Source organism: Gadus morhua, chromosome 10 (genome assembly GCF_902167405.1).
Source record: "Gadus morhua chromosome 10, gadMor3.0, whole genome shotgun sequence".
NCBI lineage: Eukaryota > Metazoa > Chordata > Actinopteri > Gadiformes > Gadidae > Gadus > Gadus morhua.
Genome location: NC_044057.1, coordinates 20,223,576 through 20,238,511, shown reverse-complemented (window position 1 = coordinate 20,238,511; position 14,936 = coordinate 20,223,576). Strand labels below are relative to the sequence as shown.

Below are 14,936 nucleotides of genomic sequence, written 5' to 3'. Positions count from 1 at the left end.
CGCGAATAGACAATGAAGCCATATGATGAATCGAGCGAAAAGCGAAGGAGGGAGTAAACGCATACAATCATACAGGGTAGGGGAACCAGGAAGTTATAACATACATCTGACGTGCATTATTATTGCAGCCTTCCGCAAACTAACTACACAGGCTTACGTCACAACCAGGGCCGTATCTAGCTTTTGTGGTGCCCTATCCAAGATCATTTTTCTAGGGCCCCTACTTTGGGAACTTTAATAGAAAAATAATCTAGATCCGTGAAAAACACCTCAGGTGTTTGATTTGAGAAAAGTGATTTCAAGTTGACACCAGCAATTGGAATCTACGGATACGGTAAATAAAAAACAAATGGGGCTCCCCTACAGCAAGGAACTTCTGAAAACATATTTAGGCCTACAGAATCTGCATTATAACATCTCCCAAATGTGCAAGATTGAGATGCCGAATTTTCCTAACATGTTATTCTAAATGTAAGGATCTAATGTTTGATTATAAAAAGTATAAAAAATTAGGCAATCACCCTGAACGTGTAGAGGCCGAGTAATTATCTGACAGAGAAAGGCAATCCACTAGCAGCGTTCCTAAAATCCACGAGTTACTATTAAATCCCAAAAGAAAAGACAGGTTTATACAAAATAGCTCCAACAACACATACCTCTCCCTCTCTGTCTCCATACGGTCCTTGATTTTGAGCCTCTTGATGGATCACACAGGTGAGTCTAATTTCCCCGGATCAGTCCCTTTCGGGGCTGACGGCCAATCCCAGAGACTCAAGTGGCATCATACACAATATAAATGTGCAAACCCCAGGGCTCAGAAATGTGTAGAATGAAAAGACATGAAAGAAGGACGATTCTTGTATTTTATTTATGAAATTCAAGTTAAATAAGACCGCCATTAAGGGCCTTTGACACTTTGATGTCAGGAGAGACAAGCTCTCTTGGCAGCTTGGACTCTTATAACATGTGTGTAGGTGGCAATATTCATATTAAAACAAAAACGGGTGGTGTACGATGCCTCGAACACCACCCGCACAAGCTGCTCTTGTGACGTGATTTCCTGGCTTGTAGCACTTCAAAACGCTCAGAATTTCAGGGAGTTTCGGAGGTTCGGACCATAATGCTGTGTTCCAGATTCCTCTGAAGCCAGCCTTCCGAGTCAGAAGTCGGGAGATCTCCCAGCTTTCTTGAGGCATTTCTCGGAGGCACGCCCCCCTTTTGTCTTCATCTTTCGGAATTCTGAGAGTAGACCCGAGGGCAGTGATGACTCTCTCTAAAAAAAGGTTTAAGCAAAGACACGTATCAGCTTCCGAACCTCCGAGCTGTTTTTTGAAGGCGGAAATAGCGTTCCTGTTTGTCTTTGTGAGCCATTGGCTGGTCCTTGTTATTATTAGCTACATTATGCCGCGTTTCCCCTACACGGTGCGGTACAGTTCGGTTCGCAAAGGTGTGGTACGGATTGCGTTTCCATCGCCAAAAGTGGGCGTGACCCGGACTGAGCCGTACTCGTTTTGCCCTCGTCTTCAGTACTCCTCCGTTGGGGTACTGAGACGCCTGAAAGGGTGCCGGAAGATTCGAGCTACACACCCCCTCTGTTGATTGGTCGACAGAATCGTCACTTCCGGGCGACGTGGGGATAAAAACAAACAAACAGTAGCCTCGAGGTATTATTCTTTACAATGAGCATGTCGCGTAAAACGCTTGGTAAGGCGAACAAGGAGGTGGAGACGTTCCTCTGCATTCTTGGGGAGGAAGATGTGCAGAGGTAGCTCTTGGTTTAATGTGTCGCGTTCAACTTTTCCTTTGTTTTTATTGAGCAGGCTACACTGTGTCGCGCTGCTATGATTTCACGATGTTAACGTAGCTGCCGCGGCGATCGACATCCGGCCTAACATAAAGGGTACTGTCGTCGGTGGAAAAACGACCTCGGAACTGAGCCGGGCTATACCACCCCTTCCCTACCGGACTGAGGCGAACCGAACCGTTACGCACCCTGCAGTGGAAACGCGGGATTAGTCTCTTTAGCAAACCAGCTTGAAAACAAACACAAACACAACTTTACATTGCAATGTTGCACAGCAAGACCATGCAGTGCATAAATTCGTGACTGGATTAAAGTAGCAATGTAATGAAGTGTGTCAGAGCATTTAAAATCAACATAAAATGACCAACGTGGTACAAATACAAAGAAAATACATCTCTTTACAGGCGCAGACATTTTTGTTTGTCAAGTCAGATGGTCAACCTCACTGAACCCGGTTGACTCTCAGAATCCTGAGTGGGACCGACCAAAAAGGGGCGTGCCTCGGTGAAACGCCGTAAGAAAGCTGGGAGATTTCCCACTTTGCAACTCGTGCGGGTGACGTACGAGCCATCTCGAAAACACCATTTCAAACAGACATTTTTGGGGCAGCTGAGGCTGTGAAATGAGCACATCATTGTCAATGTCAATAATGTCAGGTGTCCCTTACTCAGCAAGTGATTCTGCTTGGGGAAATAAATGCATCATATTCAAGGACGCTGATTGGCTAAATGTATGTTGATATGGGCCTATCTTGAGCCAAAAATTGCCGACCTTGCTGTACTGGGTGATGGAAACATGGCCCCATAAGACATATTGAGAGGGAGTGGATGATGAACAGTATCGCTAATTTCCCTCCAAACATAATGATTTATATTTCACATACTGGAAGCGAGTGTTCTTTTTAAATACAGTAATTCCTAATTGTCTGGAAAAAAAAATTATGGCTTCGGGGGCATATGCAACCCGAAGAACGGGCCTGTCACAACTAATTTCTTCCAAGTCAAGGTAGTTAAGCTAGTTAAAAATGAAAAAACACCAGACGCAGGCAAAATCCTTTGGGTTTAATATTTTATAAAAGCTTTTAAATAATTCAATCCTGGGCCATCATTTTGTAAAATATAACATTCAATAGAAACATTAATTGATGAATTTACTTTTAGAATGCAAAAAGCATTGGATATGTAGAGAGAAAATTTGGTTGACGTATTCTGGTATGAAAAAAATAAAATTTGCTTTTTTTCTTTTCTTAAAACACCTATTCAAATTCATTTAACATTATTGATTATATGACTGATAATGAAATATATAGTGAAATATATAATGAAAATAAATTACATACAGCCAATTTACTCTGATAGAAATCTACCAACATGCATAGAAGAGATTTATTTGAATGTTAATGTGATACGAATATCTTAAAGATAAATTATAGATACATGCAATTGAAATATCAAGAGAACTGCTCCATCTTATAAGGTTACTGATATGTCAACGTCACTTAATCAGTTAGTGTCAATCCTTTGTTCAAAAGGTTTGTTAAAAAATTACTCAAACAACGGCATCTCTGAAGAATGAAACAATTTTTCTGATAGCTTCCAAAATATTCAGTTATGGAATAGGAATTTTACATTGCTATTAAATAAAAGTAAACAAATACAATTTTGTTTTTGCATTACACATGGATAAGACCTTTTCTTAGAACAGTATTTTGTTTTATTAATATAAATGTATACAGTAAAAGACAAAGGAAGTTCCTGAATATGTAGCTTAGAAGCATACTGTTCCAAACGCTCTTTGGCTGACTGTAAAGCTTTAAGAAAGTCTAGCATGTAAGCTTTCATCTTTGGGGTCCCCAGATTTAAAACAACCCATTTTACATGAAAGCCATTTCAGACTTGCATATTTATTTAGTTAAAGCAGCATACGAAACACATACAAAAGTGCTTTGTTTCCATTTCAAAAGTTAATAATGTAGAAAATGGAATTTAAGTCGAACATTTCAAAATAATGGAAAGCGATTGGAATGCATTTAAGGCCACCAAGCTTGGAAACTACAGCAACAAAATAATGAGTATGTATGGAAATAAAGTGAGCATGATCTAGCAAATTGTTCTGCATCAATGGTCCTCAAACAACGGTCCCATGCATTCAATAGAAAGGTCCAAACCCCTCACTGCTTGTGCTGAAAGATGTACGTAGACAGGGTTGTCTGTAAAGAACAATGTAAACATGTACAAGAACGGCAGTAAGGAACACAACAACAGTGAGTTATTGTACTGAACAGGAATTTGATCTCTTTCCTTATAGGACTTCTCAAGAGTAAAATATTGTGCATATGAAGGGATGCTGGTGAACCAGCATCAAAAGTTTCACCCTGTGATGACCTAGTCTGGACTTAGGTTTTTGCTGCGGGGTTGCCTGCAGGGGAAGCAAGAAGAAGCCTATGTAAGTGCTGTGTGTGTGTTGTGCTGTGTGTGTGTTGTGCTGTGTGTGTGTTGTGCTTTGTGCTTTGTGTGTGTATTGTGCACTGCTTGCGTTGCATCAGGACTATGAAGGTTGGGAGACCCTCTAGCTGGATTTCATCTTTGGAGCGACATTGGTTCCTCTTGATTTATTCACCACAACGGTGGCCTGGGGAAAAAAAGAAGCAAAACAAGTATTAACTTTTATACGTTGGTGGGGCTTAACCATAGAAAAATAGAGGCTTCTAAACCAGTCTGTGGCCAAATCCCTTGTGAACAAACCTAGTATTGACATCAGATATCTAGAATACCATTGGGGATAGTTCAAAGATAATCACAGGATAATTGAAGAACGCTATTAAAAGGTTTGCTATATTTGTTTCAAACAATTTGAAACAATTATAACCAATGTTTAAGATGGTTACATAAAAAAAGTTTGGGTGACAAAAGGTTAACACAAATTTTGCTTTGGGTTGTGGCCTTTTATGAAAATATATAGATATGTGCAGTGCTGATAAACAGCCCTTGCAACTTCCTGAATCCCAGCCACAACCACTACCAAGACTGTTGAGGCCCTTTACCTGCTCCAGGATGACACCTGCAGCCTGGTCGATGGCGCCTCCAACACTCCGGTACTGGCCCGAGTAGCGGATGAAGGCCCAGGTGAGCATGGCGACCATGGCCAGTCCCACCAGACAGTCACACGTAAAGGCAATCGTGGAGAGACCGATAAACAACAGGAGGCCCGACAGCACGTACAGGAAGCACACCAGGACAAACAGCACCGCGGGCGTCCGGAAGGCACTGAACAGGTTCTTTGACTAGAAGAAAAAAAATACATACATGAAGAAACTCATTGTTTGGAGTCTCAACAAGCACACACTGGATGAAGCGTTCACAGAGGATTTTAATGTTTCCTTTAGAAAGGTACTACCTGCTTTTGTTTGCACACAAAAAAAACCTCATAAGAACATGCACTGCAACGCAAAAACTGCACGAATGTGTGTGTGTGTGTGTTTTATGTACTTGGTTGTGTTTGGTGAAAGACTGCAACATTTCCTGAAGCTCTATCTCCAGCTGGTGAAGGTAGCGCTCACAGAACTCGGTCCCGCCCATCTTCTTGGTGGAGGAGAAGGAGTGGAGCGCCTCGGTGAAGAAGAAGTTGTGCTTCTCATCCAGGGAGTCCTGGCTGACGTAAGGGACGTCTCCACCACACACCTAGTGAGACGGAGGCACAGAGCACAGATCGGTGTTACACGCCTCACCCGGACCCAATCAAGCCCTTTTTCACGCATGCAGTTTTACCCGATAAAATCCCGGACGATATCTTGTATGAACCAATCAGAAGACAACACTGAGGACGTATATAAAATCAGTAACTGGACGTATATGAATTCAGCTCCTTTTTTCTGGACGGGTTCCAAAATAAGGGATGTTATTTTAGAGGCAGACTTGTGATACATTAATAATTTGTCTATAAACAAAGTTCGCGGCACCTAGAGAGTGTCTCCATCAACTGTTGTCAGATTCATTATGATGTACCTACACCTAAAGCAAGCGCACAAAGGTACGATAAGATAGGAATCCTAAGAGTTATAGAAGGTAGTTTGATCATAATGAAGTAGCTTAAATGTTCAAAAGGCTTGCCCAAGAATCAGCCATTTATTTTTTGATATCTGACTAGAATTAATTCGAATTACAGACTCTATTCCAGATAACTACCATTTCCAAAGCTCCTCATGGGTAATCATCCACAGAAAACCCATTTATAATGGCTAAATTCATTTCTTATAATGTCACAAAAAACTGTGCAATAGCAAGCATAATTCATTCCACTCTTCACTTCTCCAACGACTGACCCACCCGTTCCATGTTCTTGTAGTATTGGTCTTTGGCCGTTGCCACAGCTGCAAGGTTGTTGGCTTCCGCAGTTGCCTTTGGAACAAGAATGTAATAAAAAGACATGCGTCATGTTAAGTTAATATATAACAATAATAATAACGTTAATAAAACTGGGTGATTATAATGTAATAACAATACGTTGCATTTGTTTTCCGCCTTTAGAAAAGGACACAGAGTCTCATTTGGGAAGATCCAAATCTGACGTCATCTAATGGAACCCTGAATCATAGTTCCAACATGTGGGGGTATTCATTGAAAAAAGGAAATAGATCTTACATTTTTTGGGAACTTTCTGAATAATTTCTAGCATTACCACTAAAGAGATCAAATAGGGAAATGTGTACATTTCATCGGTAGACCTTTAAAAGCTACACCACAGATATGGTTTGTGTTCATAGCCATCAATCACCAACCTATTCAAACGGTGGCAGATGTATACGCACGTCACCCCAGACCATGCTGATGGAATGGCAAAGCATTAACTTATTTCAGTACCGCCTAGTCGCTGTTGCCCCACAGTACTGTTGTCTTTTTTTGTCAAGTTGTGCAAAGTTTAATTACCCAGGAGAATCCCGTCCTGTCATTTCTTGGTTGCTTCAGAGCAACAGTAAATTGTATGATAAATTTAACCGATAACATAAACAAGGGTTAATTGAAACCCACCTGTAGCATAGACTTTGGATGTGGCAAGTCCTCTCCTTGGTAAATCTTGATGTATGCCTGCAAGTACAGAAGAAGCACCCCACGTCAGCGCTGAGAATGCCGGTTCAGATGGAGCAGCGGGTCTACGAGAGAGAGGCCATCACCTTGAAGAACTCCAGCAAGCCCCTGCAGGTGACCTTGTTGCTATTGATCTCTTTGTCGGCCAGGTTGTCGGGATGCAGCAGAGCAGGGATGAGGCTCCTCAGCTGCTCTTTAAACTCTGGGGCCACATCTAGCAAAACATGTCAATCATAATAAGTGGAAGAATAATACTTAATACTTGTATGAAGTATATTATTACTATTATTACTACTGTATTAGAGGCTGCATTTTTGCATGTTCGATTTCGCATAGCAGATGCTTCTATATGGCATAACTGGATCAAGCGCATGTAAACGCATTCTTAAATAGGCTGTTTTAGCCGATTCTACCAAAACGCTATAAACTGGGAACCATTTTGTTTTTAAGACTCGATAAGTAGATTGGTGAACACAGAGCTTGTGTGTTGCTGACGGATGTCACAATCTCTGTGTTCGTCAATCTACTTATCGAGTCTTGAAAACAAAATGGCGTCGACGGGTGATCTACTGATGGTATTGTGTGTATAAAATGTACTTTTTAATAAACAATCTGTACACTTGCAAAGTTCTCAATGACTCGTTTTATATTTTAAGACCCATATTATACTATCAAAGAAGTGTCGGGCTACTTCTAGCCTTTTAAGTTGTTTAAAATAACGATTTTGTTTTTACCATGACAAGATGCCCCCATGGTTCCCAGTTTATAGCGTTTTGGTAGAATCGGCTAAAACAGCCTATTTAAGAATGCGTTTACATGCGCTTTTGTGCTCCCAAATGAACATCCCATCTCGTTATCATCTTAAACATATCCCAGATCCATTTTAAACCGGATTTCTCCTTTAAGTAAAGCCATTGGACAAACATGCTGATGTGTGCTAGCGTCAGCATACCACAAGAATACTGCCTTGCAAGCAATCACACCAATAATCTAACATTTTCACAGAGCATGGTAGGCCCTTCCTCATATTATAAGCAAAGAGTGAGGAGCTCACCATAGAGTTGGCCCTCGAAAGAAGGGCTGGTGGCCACTTTCAGGCCCGGATGGGGCAACAGGAAGCAGGAGATGTCGGTGAAGCAGGAGTGGATGTGCTCCCTCACGGTCTGCAGCTCCTCGTGCTGAGCATCCTTGACCTAAAGGAAAGACAGGCAGGAAGGAAGGAAACAAGTTGACGACAGACGATAAAAAAGGGCCAGTATACCCAGAATGGTATATGTCTTAACGTCTCTTTGATGATCTTCAACATAATAACCAACGCTATCGTGTTAGAACTAAATAATAGAGTGATGCCAACCTAAATAGGTGTCAAATCCTAGGTTCCTTTGCCATTCTACCCCCACCAGTTTGTGAACCTTTTACTCTGCTCCGAAATCATGTCCTGTTTTTTTCTCATTATTGTGGTTGCAAAGCAAGCCACACTAATGTGATCAATATGGAGAGCGAATGGGGCAAATACGCTAAAATCAACCACTCCAAACCTGAACACCTGGGGAGTTGTCAATTTAAATAGGCATATGAAGACTGGAAGTAAGGAGAAAAGTTTGCTTGTGGTCAAACCGTAACACCCCGTTTTAGAAAAAAAAAGAAACTTTTTATTTGGGACCCATAATGGCGAAAAATAATTTACCCACAATTTTGTCTACATACGCCTTAATACTCCCCGACCTTATATTATTTTGATTGATTTCAAATGGTTTGGCCGATTGGCAGATTTAGGCGAAAATATGATTAAGCAAATGAGCTGCCATTGTTCAACCAATTACAAGTCTGCTCCAGGGAACTATAACTTGGTAAGACACATTTAATCGATCACAAGTCCGTCTCAAAATGTACCAGGGACTTATTAACCTTGCTAGCATTAGCATGCTCACGGAATAGTGCGCACAGGACTAGTTGGCTCGTGCATTTCTTTCAGAAAATGAACATGCAGCAACACGTTTTCATTTGGCAAAAGATGGCAAATGATGCCGACAACGAGAGGGTATGTCCATGTACGTGTGGATTTGTGGAGCATTGATGGCCGTGTCCGAGAGGGTCACACTTCTCACACACTTATGATATTTAATTTATAACATAGTTCTTCAAACCCAAATGATAATATTTCTAAAAAGCTGGTCAAAATATTCCGTATGGCTCAATTCACTGCTAATGCAAAAAAACGTTACCTGTAATCTTTTCTCAAGGAATTCCTTGCCACCTTTAAGCCCGTAATTGTATTCGTAGGGAAAGCTCCAATCCCGGATTAGGAACATTAAGGACTGTTGAAAGAGGGAATAGCCTTAGTAAAATAGGAAGAAACTAAATCCATCATAGATTCAGATTCATGACTTAAAAAAGGTATTAATCTGAATGTTATCTAATCAATCTGATTACTATTACTGGGAGTTATTAAAAACATTTGGGACAAAGTTAAGAAGTTTTGGCACCTGGAAGGGCTTCTGAAAGATTTCATCCAAGGCAAGTCGTCCATACTCAGTAAACAGCTGTATGGGAGAGATAAGGCAGCGGTTGTTAGAAAATAGAAGACAGTTCAGTGTAAATGGAGTGGCCTTGTAGCTGAATAAGGTTATGCACATCTTGCCCTAAAGAAATTCTGTGCAACATTTTATTGGCTACGATACAAAGGAGTGGTTGAGTAACTGACAAAAAACACAACGTCTACTTGTACTGGATCTTCTTCCCACAATTTGCATCAGGTTAATCAAGAAACGCCTAAAGGGAGGATGAATATTGAGCAATCATTTCAAGGTAAAAGTTTAGGCGACCAGAAGAACTGGACAAATTCCATTCCTAAAATAGTTAGTATGAGTATGGAATAAAAAATTAAGCATACACAAATGCACAAACTCCATGCTAACAGAGTCAACATAGTGCAAGGATAACAAGTAGACCTTAGACTAAATTCTGAAAAGTAAGGGATAGACACATATTTTAGTTAGTTATAGGGAAATTATTTAAATAAGGTTAGTTAGAGTTAAGGTGCACTCTGCTCTCTGAGCTAGGCTAGCCACTTCTTTATGCAGTCTTGCTTTGTGCTAACACATTTAGCATGCAGGCTGTCATCATTTGCCTACGCTCTGAACTGAAGCACAGTAATTAGAATAGCATCCATTGTCTCATCTAAAACTGGCTAAGGAAACAAAATGGCAATTTCCTCCACCAAAATGTTAACATTTCAATTTGAACTCTACCAGTACAATTATATTTCAAACAATAACATTGTCCTTTTACTAGGTTAAATTGCACAAACCTGAAGCTGCTGCAGATCATCTTCTTGTATATTCTGGGAGAGATTGTAGATCTTGAAAAGACACATTAGAGGAACAGCACATTAAAGAACGGTACTTCCTTCCGGCCCCATTCACTTTTTCAATAATCAAACATCATTACATTGAGCATGATTGATATACAAAATTACCTGCATTGAGCTGGTCATGGTGCTGAGGGCAAAAATGGTGGCACAATCCTTTACAGTCGATTGGTTGTCAAAAGCCCCCTGGGTGTCCATCAACAACACAGCCACCTGCAGAAAAATATTAAAAATTGCGCTAAAAAATAATAATAAGTCCATTACAAACCTCACTCAAAGTTGATTGGATTTCCCCCCCAGTAAAAAAAACGTATTTTAGGAAGTGGTATCAGGAGATTTTACCATTCGTGTTTATTAAAGAGGCTTGGGTTCCTCAGTGCGCGCAGGACAATGCTGCACATGTTCTATGCGGTTATGTGTTGGTACAGCAGCATTCAAATCGCGTGCCAACTGGACCGACCCACTGGCTAAGAAAGCACGGCCGGCCGGCTGGCTTTCACATGGTGAGAGTGATTGCAGCGAGGAGGATGGGGACCAAATTGCTGGGCATTATGGACAACGCCGCTCATCCGCTCCACCACACCAAGGGCAGGCAGAGGAGCAAGGGCCTCATTCTGCCTCGCTGTCCCACAGAGCCACATCGAGGTCCTTCCGGCACGCTGCCGTCCGACTTTCCAATGAGTCGAGCGCCTTTTCTTTTTACCTTTTTAACGCCAGCCCTCTAGAAACTTCTGGACTTTTTTAGAATGAGTGTATTATTATTATTTGAACTATGTTCACTGGGTTTCTCTCTATCGTGAGTTTATTGTTTGCCGTGCTGCAAAAAAGTCATTTCCCACCTGATAACTAAATAAGATAAATATCTATTTGTCTTCTCCATCACTTACAGATGTTATTTCGTAAAAAGCTATTTGCTAAAAATATAAAAACATTCCTGATTGTTAAGCCGTCGCACCAGGTGCACAAGTTTACGTTAGAGCCCGACCGATTTATCGGCGGGCCGATATTAGGCATTTTTATATCTTAAGTTTGTATTTCTATACATTTTATTAATCATAACTTGTGCGTGCGCGCGCGCGCGTGCGTGCGCGCGTGCGTGTGTGTGACGTCAGCGAGTGAGTGGACGAGCGAGGAGAGTGAGTGTAAGTGTGCGTGTCCTTTTAGCGAAGTAATGAACGAGTCTGGTTGTGATGATAGAAGAATAAAGTACCCAGCCTATCAAGAATCGGTGGCTGCTACATTCCAACGATATTCCGACCTATAAGCAGACCCACTGCCGGTCAAATGAAGGGTGTGTCCCCAGACAGAGCATCGGCCCTGGAGCAAACGTCTCCCCTGTGCTCCTCGACTACGGTCTGGGAGCCGACAGCAGGAATACTTGCCATACGTGCTCCAATAGTGCAAGTTAAAAATAAAGCACATATATTTTAATGATTTTAGCTTTTGTGTGATTTATCGCGGGCACGGGTCGGGTAACGGGCCAAATATTAGCGGGTGCGGATTTCATTTTGATATTATCACGGGTGACGGGTCGCATCTGGTGCTGAACTTTGCGGGTGCGGCTCTCAAACTGTGGACCCGTGCAGGACTCTGGCCTAGGCTATTGGAAATAAACAAAATATTGGAAAGATTTTCCAATAAGTAGATTTAAACCTACTTTAATCTTTCTTACACACAAGCTGACTCGTTCATTACTTCATTAACTGACACGCACACTAGCGCTCGCTCTCCTCGCTCGTCCACCCACACACACACACGCGCGTACGAGATGGGCCTACTTTCTCGTGCTCACGTGAAATGTTCCAAAAAAGAATACCCCATGTCCCTTTACGGGTTCCGTACTTTTTCTCTTCTGACAATAAAACAATAAAATAAAAGTTTATTTTTAAACTGACTTACCTTATTATTTTAGTGAGGACTCATAAATTACTACAAATAACCAGTGTTAGGGAAATCTGTTTGTTTTGCAACGCGTTTCTGGAATTCCTTTTTTAAACCTATAAATCGGCCGCTATATTGGATTTTTAAATCACCAAATATTTGTATCGGTATCGGCTTTAAGAATCCTTTATCGTCGGGCTCTAGTTGACGTACCTCTGTTCCATCACTCTTCTGGACAAGAAAGACCTCACTCCAGAGTTGAATGCCGGTGGTCTCTGGTTCTGAGCCCCCCCTCCAGGAGAATCCAGTCAGGGGCTCTTCATCCCCTCCAAGCCAGTTTTCATCCGACTGAGAAAGATTTTTTTTTTAATACATTTTACCTTTAGTCATACTCACCGATTTCTTTATCCAAGGAGACCTCTTCAAACAATCTTTCAAATCTTTCTATTATCCTATATAAGTTACTAAGTGACCTCAGAATAATATATATTTATACTGGTTGACTGTGGTGACCTCACTAAAAAGAAAACAATCATGTATATTTAAAAGGTAAGGCAGGGGATTTATTTTACAGGCATTTTTGTTATTATTTGTTGAAATTCTCTTTAGATCTCATCTCCGATCAATAAATCAAATGCTCTGACAAAACCAAAAAAAACAGATATCTGTGGCTATCACAGACCACTCATTACTCATTGAAAGAGTAGGCAGTGCTATTGCGTAAGCAAGCGAGATGGTAATGTGTTCTAGAGGAGTGGCTTTGGAGGAAGGGTGGAGGAAGGGTGGGGTTTTTCAGTTGGATGCAGGGCTCAATGCTAAGGTTTTTCTTCCACTTGCCCGGTCGGGCCAGTGGGTCTGAATTCTACTTGCCCAAAGTCCATTTTTACTGGCCCCTATATAAATAGTTTTTTTATTAGTGGTTATCAAATAACAACAAAGACTCAAGTAAAATGATAGTAAGTAGGCCTAAGTCCAATAATTCACCAAGCATTATCCGATGTGGGCAAGGGGAGGGGGCAACATAAGGATAACTTTATAAGGATGCTTTTAATCCTTCACTTGCCCAAGCGGGCAAGCGGGTTGTCATAGTTACTTGCCCGACCTGGCGTTTTAGTTGTCCCGGGCCATCGGGCAATCTTTATTGTTGAGCACTGTCAAAATCGACCTTACTTCCACTAGTCTCTTCAAATGTTTATTCAACTACAGGTGCCTCTTCAAAATATGCAAATAAATACATTTAAATACAGATTTATATGCCCTTTGTAATTCTTCAGTGGTATAGTAGCAGAACAGGATAAGCATTTAAAATATTTGCATTGCAGGGGGACCACGAAGAAACGTACCGTCCTATACATGTAGCGCAGCATGAAGTCCAGCAGGAAACTCTTCCCCTTCCGGAAGGCTCCGGCGACCGACAGAACAACGACATGTTTGTCTCGGATCTCCGGGGCGAGAAGGATCCGTCCCAAAGCCTCAGTGTCCAACGCAAAGGAGTGGTCCTCCTTGCACACAGTTACGATTTGAACTGGACCAGGGACCATGGTTAGCAGTGCAGCACTCTGTGGATGTCAAACATGAAACGTTTGTGAATGACACTCACATGCCGCTCACACACACACACACACACACACACATTGGGGAGCCAACAGCAGAGAAATCCCATGATAAGAAATCATTTTACATGAGACAATGTTTGGCTCTGTGTAACAACTACAGAGTGGTTGCATGGCTGTTACACTGTATTCCCATTTGGCTAGAGGATAGAAAATATTCCAACCCATAAACAGACCTCCTTTTAGAGTTCAATACATTTCATTGTGGCTCTGTAAAACGTTTCTAGGAGGGGAGGTGTTTGCATGACACAAAATCACCCATAGCTTATTAGCAACACAGTTGCTAATAAAAGTGGTGGCCTTTGCTATTCTTTTCTTCTTTCTTCATTATTTATATTTGCTTATTCTGATTCATACTCTCATATTCTTACGGACCAGTGCTTTTTTTTTTACCAGATGGTTGTTCGACTTTAGGTGTGGTACATAGTACTAGACATGCCATTCATTTTATAGCAATGAATGTACCGTCTTTACATAAACCTCAAAGTTACACCTGAAGCATTGTTCAAGCTCTGAAGGTATCGGATTAGTAATGACTACTCATTTAAAAACATGTCTAAAGCTAGCTTCAGCCCGTAAGAAACTGTAATCCTTACAAATGTTAATATAGTTTACCGATGTCCGTTAAACTTTTGCAAAAAGTACCAAGTTGACTGTTAAATATGAGCAATACATGGCTGGGAGGTTCGCCTGAAGCTTTCAAAACAATCCTAGCCAGACTGGCTTTCAGACGTCCATCTTGAAACACCCAGACATAAAATGTATTTTAACTCGTCTTTCTAAGCAAAAAACCTTCTCTCAATCTACAACGACATATTTTCTACGTCAGGCGGTCTGAAACCATAAACCCACAACACAGCTAGCTGCTGAGCTTTGCTAATCCTTTAGCCAGTTAGCTGGTGAAGCGAATGCGTGGCAATATTATAACGCATAAATATTAGAAGCAGACCATATCCTTCTTAAAATGTAAACATATCAACAATATTTACCTTCAGTTTTTTGAAACAGAGGATGTCAACACGAAAGCATATGAGCCAGACAGACGTCAAAAAGTTACTTTGAGGGCAACATAAACACAACAAGGCTGTAAAAACTTTATCCCCAGTACGAAACTTTCCCGTTTCCGTACTCACACTGTCCCGATGCAGTATGGGTAACGAAGTTTTGTTGATAACAGTGGCTTT

General features: G+C 41.2%; 1 protein-coding gene across 1 annotated transcript; it reads right to left on the bottom strand.

Annotated features, from left to right (window-relative positions):
- Window positions 1–2,858: 2,858 nt before the first annotated feature.
- On the bottom strand, window positions 2,859–14,936 carry atl3 (atlastin 3; the record flags this gene model as incomplete). The annotated part of the gene is made up of 14 exons (XM_030367747.1): window positions 2,859–4,435; window positions 4,848–5,087; window positions 5,293–5,484; window positions 6,130–6,201; window positions 6,832–6,888; window positions 6,975–7,102; window positions 7,943–8,081; window positions 9,114–9,206; window positions 9,375–9,431; window positions 10,199–10,249; window positions 10,367–10,471; window positions 12,353–12,487; window positions 13,483–13,698; window positions 14,742–14,936. Coding segments are annotated over 14 exons (1,743 nt in total), but the record flags the coding sequence as incomplete, so codon positions are not given.